Raw genomic sequence first — 22,658 nt, forward strand, 5'->3', positions numbered from 1 at the left:
ATTTTAATTACCCCACCTCCCAGGTACTGAAATATGAGCAGTATCTTGATAACCCACTGGTGAGATTTTTACTCAAGAAAGCTTTGACCAATCAGAGAATTGGACATTTCTTCTTTTGGCACTTGAAGTAAGTAAAAAAAATATATATATATATATATATATATATATATAATTAATTGTATATAATTGTATATACAGTACTGTGCAAAAGTTTTAGGCAGGTGTGAAAAAATGCTGTAAAGTAAGAATGTGTTCAAAAATAGACATGTTAATAGATTATAACTTACTGAGGTTTTCAAATACATCCCCATACATCCCCAAATGTCCTTATATATGGAATGCAGTATGGACCTACATGCTGTTTGTTCTATTATCAAAACCTCATGTAGTTATTTCATGATACAACTGCCAAAACTGTGCTGTAACAAACGTAATATTAATAATGTGTGTATATATATATATATATATATACAGTACTGTGCAAAAGTTTTAGGCAGGTGTGAAAAAATGCTGTAAAGTAAGAATACTTTCAAAAATAGACATGTTAATAGATTATATTTATCAATTAACTAAATGCAAAGTGAGTGAACAGAAGAAAAATCTAAATTAAATCCATATTTGGTGTGACCACCCTTTGCCTTCAAAACAGCATCAATTCTTCTAGGTACACTTGCACAAAGTCAGGGATTTTGTAGGCATATAGTCAGGTGTATGATTAAACAATTATACCAAACAGGTGCTAATGATCATCAATTCAATATGTAGGTTGAAACACAATCATTAACTGAAACAGAAACAGCTGTGTAGGAGGAATAAAACTGAGTGAGGAACAGCCAAACTCGGCTAACAAGGTGAGGTTGCTGAAGACAGTTTACTGTCAAAAGTCATACACCATGGCAAGACTGAGCACAGCAACAAGACACAAGGTAGTTATACTGCATCAGCAAGGTCTCTCCCAGGCAGAAATTTCAAGGCAGACAGGGGTTTCCAGATGTGCTGTCCAAGCTCTTTTGAAGAAGCACAAAGAAACGGGTAACGTTGAGGACTGTAGACGCAGTGGTCGGCCAAAGAAACTTACTGCAGCAGATGAAAGACACATCATGCTTAGTTCCCTTCGCAATCGGAAGATGTCCAGCAGTGCCATCAGCTCAGAATTGGCAGAAAACAGTGGGACCCTGGTACACCCATCTACTGTCTGGAGAAGTCTGGTCAGAAGTGGCCTTGCGACCAAAAAGCCATACCTCTGACGTGGAAACAAGGCCAAGCGACTCAACTGTGCACGAAAACACAGGAACTGGGGTGCAGAAAAATGGCAGCAGGTGCTCTGGACTGATGAGTCAAAATTTGAAATATTTGGCTGTAGCAGAAGGCAGTTTGTTCGCTAAAGGGCTGGAGAGCGGTACACAAATGAGTGTCTGCAGGCAACAGTGAAGCATGGTGGAGGTTCCTTGCAAGTTTGGGGCTGCATTTCTGCAAATGGAGTTGGGGATTTGGTCAGAATTAATGGTCTCCTCACTGCTGAGAAGTACAGGCAGATACTTATCCATCATGCAATACCATCAGGGAGGCATCTGATTGGCCCCAGATTTATTATGCAGCATGACAACGACCCCAAACATACAGCGAAAGTCATTAAGAACTATCTTCAGCGTAAAGAAGAACAAGGAGTCCTGGAAGTGATGGTATGGCCCCCACAGAGCCCTGACCTCAACATCATCGAGTCTGTCTGGGATTACATGAAGAGAGAGAAGCAACTGAGGCTGCCTAAATCCACAGAAGAACTGTGGTTAGTTCTCCAAGATGTTTGGGCCAACCTACCTGCCGATTTCCTTCAAAAACTGTGTGCAAGTGTACCTAGAAGAATTGATGCTGTTTTGAAGGCAAAGGGTGGTCACACCAAATATTGATTTGATGTAGATTTTTCTACTGTTCACTCACTTTGCATTTTGTTAATTGATAAATGTAAACTATTAACATGTCTATTTTTGAAAGCATTCTTACTTTACAGCATTTTTTAGAAGAATAAAAGAAAGTATATGGATAAATAGACTGAACACGATTATGCCGGCAGGACTCAACAGAAAAGAATGAACTAATTAACTTCAATAAATATATAATATTTAAATAAATAAACAAAATTCATTCAAAAGTTGTGCATGCTGATGCGCTGGGGAGGCCAAATCTAGACTGATCCTCAGAGCCAGCATTGCATGATATAATAAAAATATAGGTTTATATAAAGTAGTGTTAATTAGAATTAATACAGATTCAAAGATAGAAGTAAAAATGATGTCACAATATATAGAACACCATTACATCATGTAAGAATAAATCATGAATTTGAATGTAAACAATAACAAGTAGTTGTCATGCCGTCAAAAACCTATAAATACCTCCAATGTTTGGATTCAAACACAGGCTCCCTTGAGAAAGATATGTACAACATATCGAAACGTTGGGCAGCTGGCTCTTTGAGCTAAAATATATATATATATATATATATAATTGTATATTTTTCAATTCCACAACTGGTGATAAAGATTCAAATAAAACAGCAGAGACGATGTATAGGGTTGCATTAATCTGTGCATTAAATTAAAATGGAACATAAATGTAGTACTTCTCTAAATGCAGTCTATATAATAAACACCACATGGGCATTAAAAGGTCCCTGAAGTCAGCTGTTCATTAATACAAGCAAGTAATTAGTAGTAGTGGAAAAAGTACAATTACTGATCGGAAATCTGTGGTTCTGGGAGCAATTATTGCACGTAACCACTCCCTAAAAAAACAACTAGAATCATGAAGCTTTATGTGTTTTTTTTACGGTAGGTCTGAAATGCACAACAAAACAGTGAGTCAGCGGTTTGGCTTACTTCTGGAGTCCTACTGCCGAGCCTGCGGCATGTACCTGAAACACCTGAGTCGGCAAGTTGAAGCCATGGAGAAACTGATTAACCTCACAGATATCCTCAAACAGGAGAAAAAAGATGAAACGCAAAAGGTACACACAAAACATCATCTGTTTTAGTATTATTATTATTGCTTTTCATCGCTTGCTTGTCACATTTAATGAATTGATACTTAGAGTAATTAGATTAACACATTCCTTTTGAAGAGACATTTTATGGTCACAATTTGGCTATTAGAGTGCAGTTCCAAGGGCAGACAAAAGTATGGTCAAATTCTTTGTCTTTTACTGTCAATCAGCTGTTTAATGCAAGATATGGGAAAATGTTAATGTAAAACTGTACAAAAAAAATGGTATACTACAATTTCCATTAATTACAAATTTGACTAATCCTGTTTTTGCAATTCAGGTGCAAATGAAGTTTCTTGTAGAGCAAATGAGGCGGCCAGACTACATGGATGCATTACAGAACTTTACCTCTCCACTCAACCCTGCACACCAATTAGGCAATTTAAGGTGTGTTGCTGAATGGAAGTGTGAAATGTGTTTTTTTACATTTTATAGTGTATAGGAGTAGTGTGTTGTAGTATGTGTCTGTATTGGGTGAACACAACTTGATTTAAGGAATTTTTTAATGAAGATAATTCATCTTTATTTTATTAAGAAGCCAAATATAAAATGGCATTTGGCTGTAATTACTCCCTATAACAGGGGTGTCAAACTAATTTTGTTTGGCAGGCCTGATTTGATACCCTGGTGCGCGGGCCGAGTGACAGTTATAAAAACACAAAGGCGAACCCAAAACTTCAATTATTGTATTTAACAAAAATTCATATGTAGCATGTTTACATTCCCCTAAATAACACATATTGATTATTTTACTCACCATCCCCCTCTTAGAACGTGTGCAGACATGCTTCCAGCTGCAACTGCTGTCAGTTGCCGACCACATAGGTGAGATGGCAGTGGTCCGCTGATTCGAGTAGACAATAACAGAAAAAGGTTTTCAGTTCTGATTTGTAAGTTCTGTAGTGACAAGTGTCGTCATGTATTTTCTCCGTAAAGAGAAAGGTGGAACAAGAGTGCTGGGTGTTTCAAGAGAAATGGGGAATTACATATTTCTTTGTGGGCATGAATGGAAAGCCAATGTGCTTAATTTATAAGCAACATGTGTCTGTTGTGAAATAATACAACATTAAAAGACGCTATGAAGCAAACCAGGGCAAGAAATATGATATACAGGAACGGTGTCTGAAGATAAATACTCTGAATTAGCACAGATTGAAAAAGCAGTAATTGATGTTTACTAATGCTTGTAGCATAAGTGATGCTGCTGTAAAGGCAAGCTATGTGATTGCTCACAAAATAGGTGTTTTAAACCATTTTCTGATGGAGAGTTTTTGAAGAAATGCTGCTAAAAGCTGCTGAAATAGTGTCTCCTGAGAAGCAGCAAGCTTTCTCTGTCATGAATATCAACAAATCAAAATCTAATTCTCAACTTAACTTGATTCTCAAGATATCCTCAGCCCAGTCATTTGCTCCAGATGTTGATGCGCTGGTTCAAGCAAAGGTCCCAGGTATCAGGAGGCAGCAGTAGCAATCACTAATATTTTGTTTTTATCTTTTGGCGAGTGCTAAATAAAACAAAAAAAATGATCTGTACCTATTTATATTTTGCAATTTTTTTATTGCTGGGACAAACATCGGATTGTTCAAGATTTAGGTATTTGTTCTGATATTCATTTTCAAAAAGTTATCAAATCCATTATATGTAACACTATTAAAGGTAAGAAAGGACTTACTTTATCCTTGTGAATACTACAAAACAATCAATAAAGTAGTTAAATCTTGTGTGTAATTTAAGTAAAAACAAAGTAGACAATGCATTTTTTAAATAATCCCCTGCCATTGTGTCTGTAATAAACACAAAGTGGCCATAGACCCGTTTTCATAAAGTAATAACATTAGTTTTTAACTTTAATAAACACTTTAAATAAAAATAAACATGAAAAAGGGGGCATTGTACAATGGGGAAAAAATATTTAGTCACTGTTTTATTTCTCTTTGTTTGCATTCCACTTAAACTAGGATTGCATCATTAAAGAAAATTAAAATTTATACTATACAAATCAAGTATGACCTGTATCATAATATTGCAGACAGAAACGGACTCCGATTTGACTCTCATCTTATATATACTGTATATATCTGTAGCGGCGGTAAGAATCCAAGCATACAACGTTTATCTTCCAAAATAGATAGCTATTTTATTTAGCAAATAGAGTGAACAGCAACACTCACCAGCGCGTGGGGCAGATCTTAGCTGACAGTCAGAGCGCACCAGGAGAACACCCCCCACTGCTCCGTGCCTGCCAGTGGGGCGCCGGCAGGACACTCCTCCCACTTGCAGCAGTGACACAAGCAAGGGAAAGCGAGCAGTGATTCCAGCAGAGTAAATCCTGCTGCTGGCCTCCTCGAAAATATATATATAAAATCTCACACAGAAAAAATAATTTCTGAAGGACACGGATGTGTTGTTTTTGCCTTTTGAATATTCCACAGGCCGGATGGCATTGCTCCGCGGGCCGTTTGTTTGACACCCCTGCCCTATAATTTCCTTCTGCTATTTAATATATTTAATGTTTCCTTGTTTTTATTTGTAGGCTTGAAGAATGCAGAATCATGTCATCTGCAAAAAGGCCTCTGTGGTTGAATTGGGAAAATCCAGATATCATGTCTGAGCTCCTGTTCCAGAACAATGAGATCATTTTTAAAAATGGAGATGGTAAATTTATATATATATACACACATATACATATGTATTTTTTTTTTTTTTTAATCTACCACAGTATACTAATTAAACAAGACTTCAAAGACTTTTTATTTGTTTAAAGAACTGCCTCAAAAGTATAACAACACTTTTTTATTACAGATTTGCGACAAGACATGTTAACCCTGCAAATCATAAGAATTATGGAAAACATCTGGCAGAACCAGGGCCTTGATCTTCGGTAAGCAGACTGCCAATTAAACCCCACACAGACTTTATGATGCACAGATACATTAGCAAGTTATCATGTTTGATACAAAAACTTATTGGGCTTCTTTCGGACATCTCTGCTTTTAAATTTTAAGCCATATTCACACAGAATATGCTTGTACTGAGCCTCTTTAGAGGGTTCAGAATTTCAGCATAAAATTGTCATCTGTGTCAGCAGGTGGTTTTCAAAGGGTAGCGCAACCTCTTATGACACAAGTTGTAAAATGTTGTTTCTCATGCGTTGTGGATTCTTGTGTGCTCAATTTTAGTAAGGGAGCATGAGGTCAATGCCGGCTTAACCCCTTCTTGCTGCAGTTAGAGCAGCTCTGTGTCTGCTTTGCACCAGCTTCAAACCACAGAGAGATCAATTAAGATAAAGCATCGGTGTCTTTCTGTTCTGAACCAGCGTATATGCCTTCTGTGAAATAGGGTAACCCTCATTCATTATATATGTTTTTTTTTAATTTTTTTAAGGATGCTTCCTTATGGCTGTTTGTCAATTGGTGATTGTGTGGGGCTGATTGAGGTGGTAAGAAGCTCTCATACGATCATGCAGATCCAGTGTAAAGGAGGACTGAAGGGCGCACTGCAGTTCAACAGCCATACTTTACACCAGTGGCTTAAAGACAAGAACAAAGGAGAAATGTAAGGCTTTATTAATATTAGATTTATTTGTACAACAGTATTGCGTTTCAATAAAACAGAACTCAATCTGGACTAGATTGTCTTCCATACCTCAGTTTAATAAGTTTTGAACAGTTATGTAAATATTCACTCTGCAACAGCTTTCTTTGCCTCTTACTTCCCAACTGTACTGTGATGGTTCACGTCCCATCCCTTATAAAAATAAAACTTTTAACAAGTGAACGTGTTTTAAAGGAATTGTGGAGTAAAGCGGGACTGTTTCTTAAGAACGCAATGAAAATAATACTGTATATTGTTTTTTATTTAAATGCATACAAATTGTTTTACATTGGCAATTGCATAAAGTGTATATATATATATATATATATATATATATATATAAGTACTGACTTACCTGTGGGGTTGTAGGTGGCCGCGGGTGGATTCCAAGATAGAAAAGAAAGACAAACCGAAATAAAGTTAGGTTAAAGTGGTGCTGAATGCTCAGTGCGCGTTTCCCGGTGAAGATGCACATTCACTGAGAAATGCGTAGTTTGTTATTCAGTAACCTAAATTGTCTAAACCAGTAAAACTAAATTTCAAATTGGAGATTAAGAGCAAATACTTACTTGTTTGTTTGTAAATGGTGTTTGTTAGCATCAGTGTGGTGCATGGGCGTCACCATGTTTGTGTGAGTCGAGCAGTACAATGAGGCACCATGTTTGTGAGGGGCAGATGATACCTTGTTTCTACCGTAAAACCTGCTTGCAACTCGCAAGGCAAATTAAAGGATACCGGTGTGTAACTGAAGGGCAGACCATGCCATGATTAAAGTAAGGGGTGTTGTCATTTATATAAAAATAAAATTATACATTATATATTAAAATAATTATAGGTAGAATTGATATTAAACCTAGTGATTTTTATATAACTTGGTGATATAGTTATATAATAGTAGTTTTAATGATATATAAATGAATTCTAAAGTTAATTAAAGTTAAATGTTTGGTTTCTTCTAAGGGGAGGAGTGATTTTAGCCTGAGTATAAAAGAGAGGCTGTGCTAGAGTAAGGAGAGAAGGGTTTAGAGAGAGATGGGTGCTGCATGAGTGTCCTGGCTATACAAAGTAATATATCTCTTTACTGTTTTACTGCTAAAAACAGTTTCATCATCCTGCATTTAGGAGTTTTTTTATTTTATTTTGTAAAGTTTTTTTTTTTTTTCTTTTCTTTGAAATTTTGTTTTGATATGATTTTGTTCAGTTCAGTTCTTGGATCATTTAAAAAATAGAGGAAAAAAAAAGAAAGTTTGCAACGAAATCTTCTGTTGTCTGTGTGCTTCCCTGCAATACCATCTTTGGCCACTTGGCACATCCTAACATGTACATATACAGATATTTTGGTTTTCATTTGAATGTTTGTATGAAACAATATTTATACCATGAAGTTCCTGTTTTGTTTTTCGTGCCCTCAGTGAGGAAGTATTAGTCTTTGCTGTTCCAAATACTGTTTTTAGTATGTATTTCGCTGTATATTTACATTGTACAATTCCAAATGAAATCTAATATATCCACAATGCATCCCTCTAGTTTGCCTTTTAAGATACTCCTTGTAAATCAAATTGAAAATACTTTTTTGTTTCGGAGGCTAATAGAAGTGTTTAATATTCAATGACAAGTGGAGAAACGTTTGACTTGATTTATCAAATATTGTTAAGGTTTTGTTTTCTTCCCTCCATAGGTATGATCTAGCCATTGATTTGTTTACACGTTCCTGTGCTGGCTATTGTGTTGCCACTTTTATCCTTGGAATTGGAGACAGACACAATAGCAACATCATGGTAAAGGATGATGGGCAGGTAAGATGGGCAGTTAAGATGGCCTGTTTGTTTGTTTGTTTAAGGAGTTGTTTTTTGGGGGGGTTTTTTCCCCCCAAAGCTATAATATTTAAGTGTGCATCTTTTCTTTTTTTGTTGTTTTTTTTTAAGCTGTTCCATATAGATTTTGGTCATTTCTTGGATCACAAGAAGAAAAAATTTGGATACAAACGAGAGCGGGTGCCATTTGTCTTAACTCAAGATTTCTTAATTGTGATAAGCAAAGGAGCTCAAGAATGCACTAAAACCAGAGAGTTTGAAAGGTTTGTAGTCAATTATACTAAGTGTTTTCGTTATATTCCATCTTGGCAATATATACGACACCAGAACCAGTTTCACATTCCCTATGTATACCATTTTTGTCACAGAGTAATTTAGACTTTCCCAAAGCATTTTTTTTTTAATAATTCTCTTTTAAACTGGAACCTGCGATAATGTTAATACATCCTGGTACCACTGTTTGTTTTTTTGTTTTTTTTGATAAATAAATTATATATATATATATTAGTTTGCTGCTGTGATTTACTGTAGGTTAATTTTGGAACCAAAATATGTAAATCTAATGCTGCCTGAAATTAATGATAATAACAACCTTCTGTTGATCATTTTATATATTCGTCATATTCAGTGCTTATAGAAAGACTACACCCCCTTGAACTTTTTTCACATTTTGTTGTGTCAGTTTAATGAGGATTTTTTTCGACTTATCTACACACCATACTCCACACTGTTAAGGGGAAAAAAAAGGTTTTATTGAAAATGATATATTAAAAATACAAAACTGAAAGATCATAATTGGATAAGTCTCCACCCCCCTGAGTTAAGCACCTTTGGCAGCAATTACAGCTGTGAGTCTGTTGGGATAGGTCTCTACCCACTTTGCACACCTAGATTTGGCAATATTTGACCATTCTTCTTTACAAAACTGTTCAAGCTCTGTCAAGTTCGTTGGGGAGCGGTGATGGACAGCAATCTTCAAGTCATGCCACAAATTTGATTGGATTTAGGTCGGGGCTCTGACTGGGCCACTCAAGGACATTTACCTTTTTGCTCCTTAGCTACTCCAGTGTAGCTTTGGCTGTTTGCTTTGGGTCGTTGCCATGCTGAAAGGTGAACTTCCATCCCAGTTTCTGCTTTCTTGCAGAGGACAGCAGGTTTTCCTCAAGGACTCCTCTGTACTTTGCTCAATTCATTTTCCCTTCTGTCCTGACAAGTGCCCCAGTACCTGCCGATGAGAAACATCCCCATAACATGATGCTGCCACCACCATGCTTCACAGTAGGAATGGTGTTCTTTGGGTGATGTGCTTTGTTGGGTTTGCGCCAAACATAACGCTTTGCATTTAGGCCAAAAAGTTCCATTTTAGTTTCGTCAGACCACAAAACTTTTTGCCACATGGCTACAGAATCTCCTGAGTTTTTTTGCATACTTCAAACGGGATTCAAGGTGGACTTTCTTAAGTAATGGCTTCCTTCTTGCCACCCTACCATACAGGCCAGATTTGTGGCGTGCTTGGGATATTGTTGTCACATGCACACTATGACCAGTCTTGGCCATAAAAGCCTGTAGCTCTTGCAGTTGCCAGTGGCCTCTTGGTAGCCTCTCTGATCAGTCTCCTTCTTGCTCGGTCATCAAGTTTGGAGGGACGGCCTGATCTAGGCAGGGTCTTGGTGGTGCCATACACCTTCCACTTCTTAATAATCATCTTGACCGTGCTCCAAGGGATATTCAAGGCCTTTGATATTTTTTTTATACCCATCCCCTGATCTGTGCCTTTCAACAACTTTGTCCTGGAGTTCTTGTGAAAGCGCCTTGGTGCTCATGGTTGAGCCTTTGCTTTGAAATGCACTACCCAGCAGAGGGAACCTACAGGAACTGCTGAATTTATCCTGAAATCATGTGAATCACTATAATTTAACACACTTAACTTAACACCACTTAACTTGGTGTGTGATTTTGAAGGCGATTGGTATTACAAGGGGGGTGGACACTTATCCAACCAAGCTATTTCAGTTTTTATTTTTAATTTTCTACAAATTTCTAGAATATTTTTTTCACTTCGAAATTGTGGAGTAGGATGTGTAGATAAATGAAAAAAAAAAAATCTATTTTAATGAATTTTAATTCCAGGCTATAAGGCAACAAAAGGTGAACATTTTAAAAGGGGGTGTAGACTTTATAGGCACTGTATAATAAATACTATAAAATTGGGTTTTGTTCTCTGCAGGTTTCAAGAGATGTGCTATAAAGCTTACTTGGCAATCAGACAGCATGCCAACCTCTTTATAAACCTTTTCTCTATGATGCTGGGCTCAGGAATGCCAGAGCTACAGTCTTTTGATGACATTGCTTACATTCGGAAGACCCTGGCACTGGACAAAACTGAGCAAGAAGCTCTAGACTATTTCATGAAGCAGATGAATGATGCTCATCATGGCGGGTGGACAACAAAAATGGACTGGATCTTCCACACGATACGACAGCATGCCTTGAACTGAAATTATGTTGAGCAAAGAAGTGACTGGGTTATCCTGACAACCTAGTGCATTGTTTCTCTTAGACAGAGTGAACAGTGGTTGACATGCAACAGTCCTATCAGCACTGATCAATCTGGGGAAAAAAGAGCACTACCAGCATTCTCTAGTGGAAAGGTTTTTTTAACCGGATAATGGATTCATGTTCCAGTGTCAAACCCCCCACAGGTCAGGAGAAGAAAACGGTGTTCCTCATGTTCAGTCCTTTTTTAAAAAAAACAAAAAAAACACCACACACATTTGTGTACGTCCACCTGTGTGTGGTATTAAGGAGCACATTCCTTATCCAAATGTTAGGTTCTTGATAGATCACATCTTCATAGTGAGGTCACGTTGTGTGTGACTCACTGGAGACACCCAGTGGCAGTCTGTGGAATTGTTTGTTGCTTTTTCATTTTTTATATACACAGTTTACTTCTCTTGATATGTACATTGCCATCCTGTGCTTGTGACACTGCATGTTTGTCCTGTCATACTAGCGCCGCGAAGATTGCGGGGGAGGAGGGGTCCTTGTAAACAAAGTTTTATATGTATATAGTATACATAAAACGTTTTTCATACTTTAGATAATAAAACTCGTGATACTGTAGACACAGTAGAGGTACAAATAATGGAAGATCTTGCACTCGGGTAACATCCCAGCTAGTGCTGGGACATTCTATTGATTGGGCTCACCAATGTTTAATCTACCTCTGAACAATACAGCCAGACAAACGAGCCATCAAAGAAGGTTCTCAAGATGAGCCAAGCCCATAGTCACACAAATTCCAGTAAGGATGCAGAAACTGATTCAAAGTGACTTTGTACCATGCTAAATTTTATCGGTCCTTCTATCACGGGCTCTATTAACCATCCTGTCAATGTTACTAATCAGTACACCCAGACTGATTTCACACCATGACATTTTGTTCAGAATCTTCATCTACAAACCTGTAGTGCTTTTACATGGATCTCGCAAAGAAATGTCTTGCAGATCTGCTCAGAATAAAGCAATAGAATCTTGGACGCTGTGTTAGAGAGACTTTTCTTTGAGATTCATTGGCATGAGGTTTTGTAGACCAAGTACAAGACCATTTTACAGTACAGTAACAGTATTTTATAAATTTTGGAAATTAACACATTGTGGCAAAGGCAGAATCTTAAAGGACATATATACCCCTGCACTGGTGGCATGTGTAAAAGAATGTGTTTTTGTTTGTTTTTTTTTCCCTTCAGAATGTAACATGGAGTATGGAATCCTATTTAAGAAATACCTTTCAAGGAAATTCTACTGTTCCCAGACTAAAATATACCAGCTGGTTCTAAGCCTATAGTACAAAATGCACCTCAGATTTCATCAGCAGCATTTATTTTGATGAATTAAGTCAGACAATTCTGTTTTTTGCCCTGTAAACTATGTGGTTTGTATTGGTTGTGCTACCTTGTTAAAGGTAGTAATTGGATTTTTTTTTTTTTAAATTAACCCCTGTAACACACATACTGCCTAAAATTGTATTTCATTTATATTATATTTTGAGCGAGGCAGTGTTATGACAGCTCATGAATCCTGCATTTAGTCATTTTTTAAAATTATTTTCAGGTTGATATATGCAGGTGGTATGTGTGTACCTTAAGTCTGTTTGAATATACCTGTGTTGTCTGAGCCAATGTTTGAAAAGGGAATTACAGAAAAATGGTTTGCTAAATAATAAGTAAACAAAATATATAATTATATTTGGTTCAGTTTCATATAGGTCACTGTCTGTTTTCAGCAGTATTACTATTGTAAAGCTTCTGAGAGGAGTGGAGCGCTCATAAATGCAGCTCCTCGCTCTCTTCCTCTTTGAAACCGTTCGCTTTCCCCCGTCCCAGTGAGTACTATTATGTTTTTAGTAAAACTAATTATTAAAAAAATGAATTTGTGAAAAATACATTTGATAACTATAATTGACACGTTCAAGGTCTGCAAAATATTTATTACAGCAATAACAGGGTTTTTAAAGTTTTTATTTTTTAAATTATATTTATTTCCCTGGAGAATAATTCAATCTCACTTTCACATGAAGTGATGAAAACGCTTTGGGTAAAGTGAATCTTCTGCACCTCGATGGGATCATTCGCAAGACAACCCCAATCCAAACATTTTTTTTTAATTGTATAAGCTTTGTGAAATTTGCAATTTAACAAAGTTCATATACAAGCACACAATGGCTTTCGCTGTTGTAATAACTCTTGCTGTGCAAATTGGATATTATTGATTATTTTGTTAACTTTAGTTATACAGGGTGATTTCATAGATTGCACAGTATTGTCAGAGCATCGCAAAAGCTGCATCATTTATGGATTATATCTTGTATGTACAGTGTCAAATATGTCCTTTGCAAAACATCTTTTAAAGTGGGCGTTGGAGTGGGAGCAGTGCCGGAGGCTTTTCGCGCTCATGCTCCGCTCAGGAGCTTTACCCACTCCACCACGCTCCTAGCAAAATAGTCCCACTCCACTCCACTCACATGCTCTGCTGCACAGAAATGTGGTTAATATTCAGTCTGGCAGCATAATGCAAGGAATCAGATCCATTGAAGAGGTTGTACATGCAATACACACTTTTTTTGTAGTAGTAGTAGTAGTAGTAGTAGTTATAGTAATTTTACAGTTTATTTTAAAGTAAGGATTACCCATAGAGGTAATGAAACAGTGCTACTAATTGAAATCTGAAATCCTGACTTACCACACAGAGCAGACTAGAAGACTGATTGCCTTTAACTGTCTATTGCAACATAGGTAGTAAAACATGAGCTGCAGTATATATTTATGGCAAACAACTAAAACATGAACATTATTTGCCACCAAACGCTAGTGGACACATTTTATGCATTCACTTTTTGTAAAAAATTCTTCAAATTTAGATATTTACTCCCATTCTCTATTTTACTTTGTTTTAGTCATATTTAAAATGTTGGTATTTGCTATTTAAAAATGAAACTTAGTTGAAAATAATTAAATTATACATTACACAATACACCGTCAAGTAGCCCAAGGTGCTTTTGCATTGCTTTGTGCTTTTGATCTGAAGCTAATCTTTAAAAAAAAAAAAAAAAAAGTAAAAGTGGTACAAGAAAAACAGCTTGCATCAACAGCAAGTTAAAGCTAGTGTATGTGTTTGTGTATCGGTTAGATTGCTATTTCCATAGTTACTGTACACCCCAGAAGAGCTGGTAGCAGCAAGTGCATTTCCAATTTGGATCGGTTTTCAGATGCAGTAGATTAATCGGGAGTAATAAACGTGGACGTATATTGTACCTTGGTTATATACTTGCAATCTTTACTGGAAAGGAATTACAATTTTTTGTAAGGCTTGTGCAAATATACCAGACAGTTATCCAATCAAGACCATGGACTCGCTAGTTGAGGAAAGGCTTGTTTAATGTTTCAACCACTTGATACTTGCAAGACCCTTAACATTAGTAAAGACAACATGCATGCCTTTTTCATAATATACTGTTTAAAATTTCAGTGAAATCGTGAAGTAACAGTGTTTTGGAAAGGGCAGAAAATGTTGATCTAATCCACATCATGTGGTCGGTTCCCTTTTGAACACTAAAGTTTATAACAAAATGCGTTGTATCTAAAGCTACTAAAAAAATGTCTTGCCATCCTCTTGTGCATTATAAATGCATTTATTTTACATTCAAATCTTGAAAGAAGGGTCTGCTTATGAACTGTGAACTTTTAATTTCTTTAAGAATATATTTACATTTGTTAGATTTATAAAGAGCATGGTATGTAAAGTATTAAAAGTCACAGTTATCCAAACTTATGCATTCATGTAAGATACTGTACTTGAGGTTTTATATTTCAAACTATATATGTGTCTCATATGCAGTAAAACAGTCAAGCACTATACAGTTGTAACTGAAGTGTGTAGGTGGTTTTGCACTTTGTAACTGATCTTTTAAGCGCCTTATGTCTTAAAGGCACTGTACTAACTTCCCTGCATATACTAGTAGATAAATACCTTAAGTAGTTCTTTTTATACTCTCCATTATCAGGAATAGGTTTTTAGATATTGTAGTAATCAGTAGCCTTATGCTTGCTTTTTAAAATCTATAAACAGCATGGTTATGTTTTTATTATTTTATTTCTTCCATTTTGTTTGTATGTACAGGTTACAGACTTTTTGGGCTGGACCCACTTAAAGTCCACTCAGATACCTATGTATAATGTCCAGAAACCTATTTAAGAAGCTATGACTTGATAAGGAAAAAAGGAAAGAAAAAAACTAAACGTGACATCCAGAGGATTGTGATGTGCTGCTTTGTAGCATTTTTAAAACCTTTCATTATTTAGTTCAGTTTTTAAAGGTTTTACTTGAATTTTATTGTGACAAACCACCCTTTTTATATGTTGAAAACAAAGTTGTGGTTACCATATGGCATAGCACTGAAGGTTAGTTAACATAGGCAGTTTCATACCAATGGTGAATGTTCAAATCCTTTGGTGAGAGAGGTTTCTTACTACAAATGTAGTACTGTTTGATTATAGACTTAGGCCAAACTTTTGAAGTAAAAAGCACATCTGTTTTTCTCAGAACGCCAGGAGAGAGTTGTTGTAACACTGAGCATGGCTGTTTTATTTTGGGGGAGGCTGGCTTGTGGGCTTTTTTTCTATTTGTTTGTTTTTAGTGCCAAAAAAATGTAATCCAATACTGGGAGCATAGATATGTGGCACACACTTGTTCTAGATACTAAGTTTGGAAAAGTAAAGGCGTAACTTCTTTTATAATGCAAAATAGATGTCTCTATAGGGAGGCTACCAGCCCAAATCGAGCAAAATAAACTTTTCTCCCTGTTGTGTTCAGAACTATTCTCTCTAAACTAAATTACTTTTTTTACTCATGTTATGGGCCAAATTAAGATTTTGTATAAACCAACTGCATGTATGTTAAATTGCATTAACCAAGCATTATAGTATCCTCATTATTTTGGTACATTTTGCTATGTAGCTTGAAAAGAAAATGTTTGGCCTAAGACTGCACTTTCTGTAGCTCATGTTTATTACCTAGTAACAATCTGCATTTTTCTTTTTATCTATGAAGTCTATTGTACATCATGCTATTGCTCTGTTCCAGGTCTGTCTCAAATAATTGAGTGTTATGTAATTATGTATAAATAAATTTATTTAAAGTGATCTTGTATTTGTGTGTTTTCTGTCAATATGGCTATACTATGCGTGGTATATAAATACACATTTGAAATAAACTAAAAAGCAACACGACTTTATATAAATACATATTTTAGACCATGTCCCCAAACATTGGCACATGTAATACCTGTTCTATACACTTCTAGGTCTCAATGTACAAGAAGACATTTTCTTTTTTTTTCTTTTTTTTTTTTTATAAATTTAGTCGTCGCCAATTCTTTACCCCAGTTTTCTCCCTAATTTTAGTATGATAGTATATTTATCTGTATCCTCAGCTCACCGCTCGCAACCCCCCAGCCGACTCGGGAAACGGCGGCTGGAACACGCGTCCTCCGAAACGTGCTCCTGCCAAGCCGTCATTTTTCGCACTGCAGATCCACTGCGATGCCACCAGACCTATAGTGCCGGAGGACAACACAGATCTGGCGGCTCCACTGCAGAACCACAGGCGCCCTATCGGCCACAGGGGTCGCTGATGCGTGGTGAGCCATGGATTCCCCTGCCGACCTAAGCCCTCCCTACCCGGGCAGTGCTTAGCCAATTGTGGGCCGCCCCCTAGGAACTCCCGGTCACGGTCGGCTGTGACATAGCCTGGATTCGAACTCGCGATCTCCAGGCTATAGGGTACATCCAGCACACCGCGTGGAGTGCCTTTACTGGATGCGCCACTCGGGAGCCCCCAGAAGACATTTTCTTAATAAATAAATAAATAAAAATTAATCTACAACATTGCTGAATATGTGTTTCATATCGAGTAAATATACAACTTAGTCTTATTTATTTTCCCCCCAATCAACTTACAAATCTACTATTGGAACTATTAACCTTCAGAAAGAGAGGTGTGTTGTATTTGTTGTTGATTTGGCCTCCATCTTAGTAGCTGGTCAAGTTTCCCAGGCCGCCTTTCCTGGGATTCCTCTGAAACTGGTGTGAGTGCCTGGGTATCTTCATGTGCAAGAGAGTAGCTCGTACAGACCCGGGACAGGTGTTGAGTTAGCTTCACCAGAGCCACGATCAGCGCTCCTCCAGCCAGCATCAGGGTTGGCCAGAACAAGCAATGGACCACGACTGAGAGTGTGTATTTCTTGTACATGATGGCGTCTTCAGGTTTCTTCCCTGGGATGTAGAAGCAGTTGAATGGGGTGCCATTTGAACGGAGCAATGAATTCTTAATTTTTTCGGCTTCTGCTAACAATTCAGTTCTGTCTCTCAGGCACTTTGGTATGTAGAAGCACTAGAAAGATGGAACATAAAGTTGTATTTTAATGAATACACGGAGAGTGAAAACAGCTGTTTGTCCATAGACCTGTCTGAATGGAAGGGTCCTATATGCCATTCAATTATTGGTTCAGTATACACTGCTGTGCAAAAGTCTTACATATGTTGCCTTTTCTACTCTGATGCATTATGAGCATCAACAATTTACTCCAAGCCTCCACTAGTGTTTTCTACAATTAAAACAACCTTGACTTGCATAAAGAAGGAAAAAACATTGAGTGAAATAGTTTGCATCACTCAATTTTCAAGGTGTGGTATCTGAAGCATAATCAACAAGTACAGAGAAACACTGTCATTGATAAACCTACCACTGGAAGACCCAAAAAGCTGTCTAACAAGGATGAGCAATACTTGAAGATAATATCCTTAAGGAACAGAAAGAAGACAAGCGTTGAATTGACAATAGAACTGGCAGAAGGCACAGGTGTCGTCCATCCATCAACAGTCCAAAGCACCTTTGAGCATTGTTTTATACTCCAATTTCTGTGTTCTTGTGCATATTTTAGCCTTTTAGTCTTGTTCCCCTTTCTAGGTATTCTTACTGCAACACATCCTTTAAGACCTGATTTCAAGAGTGACCTTCGTACTGTTGATTTGATGGACAACGACACCTGTGCCTTCTGCCAGTTCTGTTGTCAATTCAACGCTTGTCTTCTTTCTATTTCTTAAGGATATTATCTTCAAGTATATATATTTCAGATAAATATATACTTGAATATTTGTGGAGCTGGTTTGGGTGATATATAATTTTATTTAATTTTTTAAAAATATTTTTATTTGGGGTTTTGTGGGCAGATCAAGGTAGTAATTAATTGTATTTACCAACTGTAAATAATCTTTTAAAAACATTGTGTTCCTTTTTTTCATATCACAATTAGTTTTACCTTTGGGTTTACTTGAATAGCCTCGTCATTGTAGTGCAGTACTGTCTTCTTCCCAGTGTAGGAGAGGTTAACAAACACTTGCAGACAGGGATATTTAGCATGACCCCGGCAGTCGACTCCACACATGAAGGAGCAGTCAACCCAGTCATCTAGGATTTCAGACCGCATCAGAGTGCAGTTCGACATCTCGCTCCAGACACTGAAACAGTGCAATTTTTAGTGGATTACGTATCCTAGAATCAAGAGTTGTAGTTGTAGTTGTTGTTATTGTAAGTAGTCACAGTCATAGTATTCATGCAGCACTACCCCCCTCCCTAATCACTATAGAGCAACTCTGCTTTTAAATGTTAACTGCAAACCACTATAATGCTTTAAAGCAAGTGTGACACACCTTTATACTAGCTTTTACAAAGTACCAAATGACAAAAAAACTATAACTGTATGCATTTGCTGCCTAAAAGACCAAAAACATACATCAGTTATCTTTCTCCCAGTTGTTGTGTGTTTTGATACTGTACGTTTAAAAAGCTGCTATACTATCAAGATAGCCGTGCCATTAGAATATGCATTTACCACAGCAAAGTGACTTGTGAATGTTCTACAAAAGTCCCTTTTCTACCACAAGGAAACAATACAATTGATATTTTAATACAACCGTATTAAGAGCATTCTGTTGATAAGACTTACCTGAGCATGTAGGGCTTTATCAATGTGACCCCAAGCACAAAATACATGAGGATGGAGAACCCCATCATGACAAACCCCAGTAAAATGGCTCTGTCCTCCCCTGCTGTGCACACTTGCGCCTGAGTTTTTGATTTATCACCCCCCTTTCCTGCCACACTTTCCTTCCGTCTGTTGTTGGCTGAGATGGAGGTGATGGCTTCCCTACAAAAGAATGGAGATATGATGAAGAAAGACTCCCATGCATACACCGTACATTTCTGTGATGTCATCTTTTGATCTTTTGATTGATTAATTTTATGAATCTTCTAACAAAAAATGACTGTGTGGTTTTGATGAGAAGGAGATGGGGGCAGATAAAGTGTTCATTAATGAATCCACCAAAAACTGTTGATTCGTCAACAAAACCACAGTCAGAACAATTCAACAGAAAAGCGAGTACAATTTTATTATGCAACAATCATTTCAACAATTAGTTAATTATAGCATCACATATTCCAAACGTAACACTTAGAAAAGGGCTTGCGATTTCAGTTCAGCATTTCATATTGTTTGCTAAAAGTAATACAATTATACATTAACAATGTAAACAAAAGTTTTCAGAATTGCAAATTCACTTCCACATAAACATCCCCCTTCTAATTTTTATTTCACATTTCATCTGGACAGGTTCAGAAACAACAGCAATTTCATCATCACTTACTAAATCTCCATCAATTACACAGACATTGGATTTAAACTCAGCTTTTGCTTTCTTTTGTTTAATCATTGTCCACACAATCTTACAGCCCACTTACATTTTGCCTGAGTACTTCTCGAAAACCGATCACTGGCAGTGATATTTAGGTCTTCATCCGTTTTAGGTTCGGCAAAACATTCAATACCTTTACTCACCGTTCCTGGTTCACATTCCTTGTTTTTTGCATTTTTATTTTTGTAATGCCACATTCATGTTCTACTTCTAAAACATAGTCCTCGCTCCTAGTTTCTTTACTTACAACAGACACTTTGTAATTAGGAATTCAAACTGAAACCCTGAGGAACTGACAACATTATCACAATATCAGGAATAAACAACTCAAAGTGTTGAATCGGTAAGAAAATAATCCTAACGGCACTCGAAACAGTGAATTATTTTCACCAGATCAACACTTATTGTTTATCCCTTACGTAACTATTAGCACTGTCTATCAATACCTACTGATGCATCTCTCCTGCAGAGTTTAAAATCTATTTTACAACAACACAAAGTCAACAAAAGATTTAAACCCCAGCAGTAAAGGCCTTAAATTAATTAAAGCTCCTTGCGCCACACAGTCCTCTCTGGAGAAAGTTCTTGTTTCGACACTTGGACAACTGATTCAATCAAAAGCAAGCAACAGATTGTGCTCATTCGAGGTAGCCAGCCTCTTTGGGAACGGTTAGTGGATAACCAAGAGCAAATCTTTAGGAAAAGACAGTAGCAGCTACATCAAATGAGAGACAACACCCTTACCTTCTCTGGCATCTCTGTCCACGCTGCACTGTGATCTGAAATGGGACTCTGATGGACCCTTGATGAGTCACAGGCTGTAGAAACATTCTGTTTTAGGATCTGGAGACTTGGAGACAGCAGGGCCAAGGCTCGCCTCTCCTTCACTTACAACCCTGGGATGGAGGGCTGTTTTACCACATTTTCCGCACTGCTTTGCCTATCTAAATGTTAGGAGTTATTTTAAAGATGCCAACTTGGAGTAAACATCTTGATTTGAGAAGACACAGAAGGCAAAAAGCCACTGATGAAACAGTCACCAGGTTACAAGCCTTCCTCTGTGTATTGCAGCTGCAACACTCTCTAGTTTCTATAGTAACTTAAATGGGTTGGCAAGTTAACTATTCCCCACTGGCACCACAAAACCATTGTTGTTTTGCTCATCTTTGTAAGTGTTGTAAGAGATTTCTGAGTCTACACAAAAAACTAAAAAAACTACAACTGATTTGAGATACTTTTCTGTGCACAGTAAAAAATGGATTACTGCATATCTTCTGTCTATATACAGTGTACTGTTTACAATGAGAAAGCATGGATGCCACGCTTTGAGGCCCACTAGTTTAATGCTTTCCAATACAAGTATATTACATATTCTTAAGAGAGTTTCACATAATTGTGGAGAAAGTAGACACGCTTAACTTGAAGGTTCATATAGAAATTGGGATGCAGTAACTTTGTTATATTTCAAGGTTATCAAAATAAATATGCAATAAAACAAACATACACAATATTTTAGGTTTGAAGTAGTAGGTTTACTTTACCTGTGCCATTAAGGATTTTTATTACCTTCAATTAAATCCCCACGTTATGAGTTTTTTTTAACACAAAATAAATTTAATTATCTTCACCTGTCCTCATACCTTATGTCATTAAGTCCTGAGATCAGCTTACTGTAGTTCGAAAATATTTATAAAGTACAACAAAAACAAAACAAACAAAAATAAATGGTCAACCTCTTTCAACTCATAGCCCAAATTCAAATGCTCAAACTCTCCCTTGATTCTAGTATCAAAGATACTCTAAATTAACCTTGGAGCAATAAACTACAGCAACACACATTTGTTTTAGCAGAGTAGAAGCATTTAAGCTGCTGTACAAATCAGTCTCTCACTAAATAAATATCTTGCTAGCTGACTGCTGAAACTAAATAAACCATTTTTTAAACCACATCTTTAAATTGTCACTTTTTTAAAGAAAAACAAGGTCTACTTCTTTTGAGGACCCTGTTTTCTTTCAACCACAGTTAGTGGTTAGTAACATATACCAGACATTTACTGTAGTTTTTTAAAAACTTTTTAAACAGATCATTTATGCATGTTTAAGCATACAATAAAATATAATAAAAAACATTACATTGCCCTTGTCCGATCAACCGACTTAACCTTTTATATTTATTTTTGGATCCTATATGCGTGCTTAAAAAAATAACACAATGAATACTTTACCCAACAGGATGAATGAACACCTTTCCCCTTTTACAGATGGTCTTGGCAGGTCCCACACATACCCTCTTTAATTCCACCTGCATGGTTGGGGTTTTCTCAATGTACATTCACTGTTTAATTTGACGGTTCAGCAACTGGAGACTACAAATCCGTCTACTTAACTCGTTTTATTTATTTTTTGGTCTTTTAATAATTGATGTCATTTTGTTGTGCAGAGGCTGTTCACAAAGAGGGTAACAGAAGGGCAAAAAAAAAACCAAAGCTTTGCTGCATATGCATATATTAAGGAGATGTATCATTTTTTGCTGGCGTAGGCAACAGCAATATGTAAGCATCACATTGCAAAATTAAACCTGCCTCATTCTCCCAAATGGATACTGCTGGAGATAAAAAAAAGTACATTCTTTGTATATTATACAAAGATACAGTTTACACAGTTTTGTGGTAATAACCAAGTCTTTCCTTTTCTCTCTCGTTAACCCTTCTACCTTCTAACAAGTCCTCTCCATTTCTGCGGTTTAGTTTTTAGAGATCTGTAGATTATTAGGCCTATGTGCAGCAAAGTAAGCTTGAGCTGGCAACAGTACCAGTACCTGCTCCAAGCTCTGACACACCACTCGTAACAGTGCGAGTGTGACGCCTAACAGTAACCAGGTGATAACAGACTACTGT

The 22,658-nt window shown here is 36.9% G+C and overlaps 2 protein-coding genes across 2 annotated transcripts in view; one reads left to right on the forward strand and one right to left on the reverse strand.

Annotated features, from left to right (window-relative positions):
* LOC117417457 (phosphatidylinositol 4,5-bisphosphate 3-kinase catalytic subunit alpha isoform) overlaps positions 1–16,149 on the forward strand; it is a 32,980-nt gene extending 16,831 nt beyond the window's left edge. The window contains exons 13-21 of the mRNA XM_034029618.3: positions 24–127; positions 2,833–3,004; positions 3,321–3,427; positions 5,575–5,696; positions 5,844–5,922; positions 6,426–6,596; positions 8,314–8,431; positions 8,561–8,712; positions 10,677–16,149. Coding sequence (XP_033885509.1) covers positions 24–127; positions 2,833–3,004; positions 3,321–3,427; positions 5,575–5,696; positions 5,844–5,922; positions 6,426–6,596; positions 8,314–8,431; positions 8,561–8,712; positions 10,677–10,947 — 1,296 coding nt within the window. The 3' untranslated portion in view covers positions 10,948–16,149. The remainder of the gene's footprint in view (positions 1–23; positions 128–2,832; positions 3,005–3,320; positions 3,428–5,574; positions 5,697–5,843; positions 5,923–6,425; positions 6,597–8,313; positions 8,432–8,560; positions 8,713–10,676) is intronic.
* LOC117416773 (calcium-activated potassium channel subunit beta-3-like) lies at positions 16,143–20,871 on the reverse strand. The gene is made up of 4 exons (XM_034028164.2): positions 20,506–20,871; positions 19,014–19,214; positions 18,327–18,525; positions 16,143–17,398 (listed from the first exon to the last, which is right to left on the reverse strand). The coding sequence occupies exons 1-4, from the start codon at positions 20,589–20,591 to the stop codon at positions 16,985–16,987; spliced, it is 900 nt and encodes a 299-aa protein (XP_033884055.1). The 5' UTR covers positions 20,592–20,871; the 3' UTR covers positions 16,143–16,984.
* Positions 20,872–22,658: the final 1,787 nt, after the last annotated feature.

The sequence above is a fragment of the Acipenser ruthenus genome, chromosome 12 (assembly GCF_902713425.1).
Source record: "Acipenser ruthenus chromosome 12, fAciRut3.2 maternal haplotype, whole genome shotgun sequence".
In the NCBI taxonomy this organism is placed as follows: Eukaryota; Metazoa; Chordata; class Actinopteri; order Acipenseriformes; family Acipenseridae; genus Acipenser; species Acipenser ruthenus.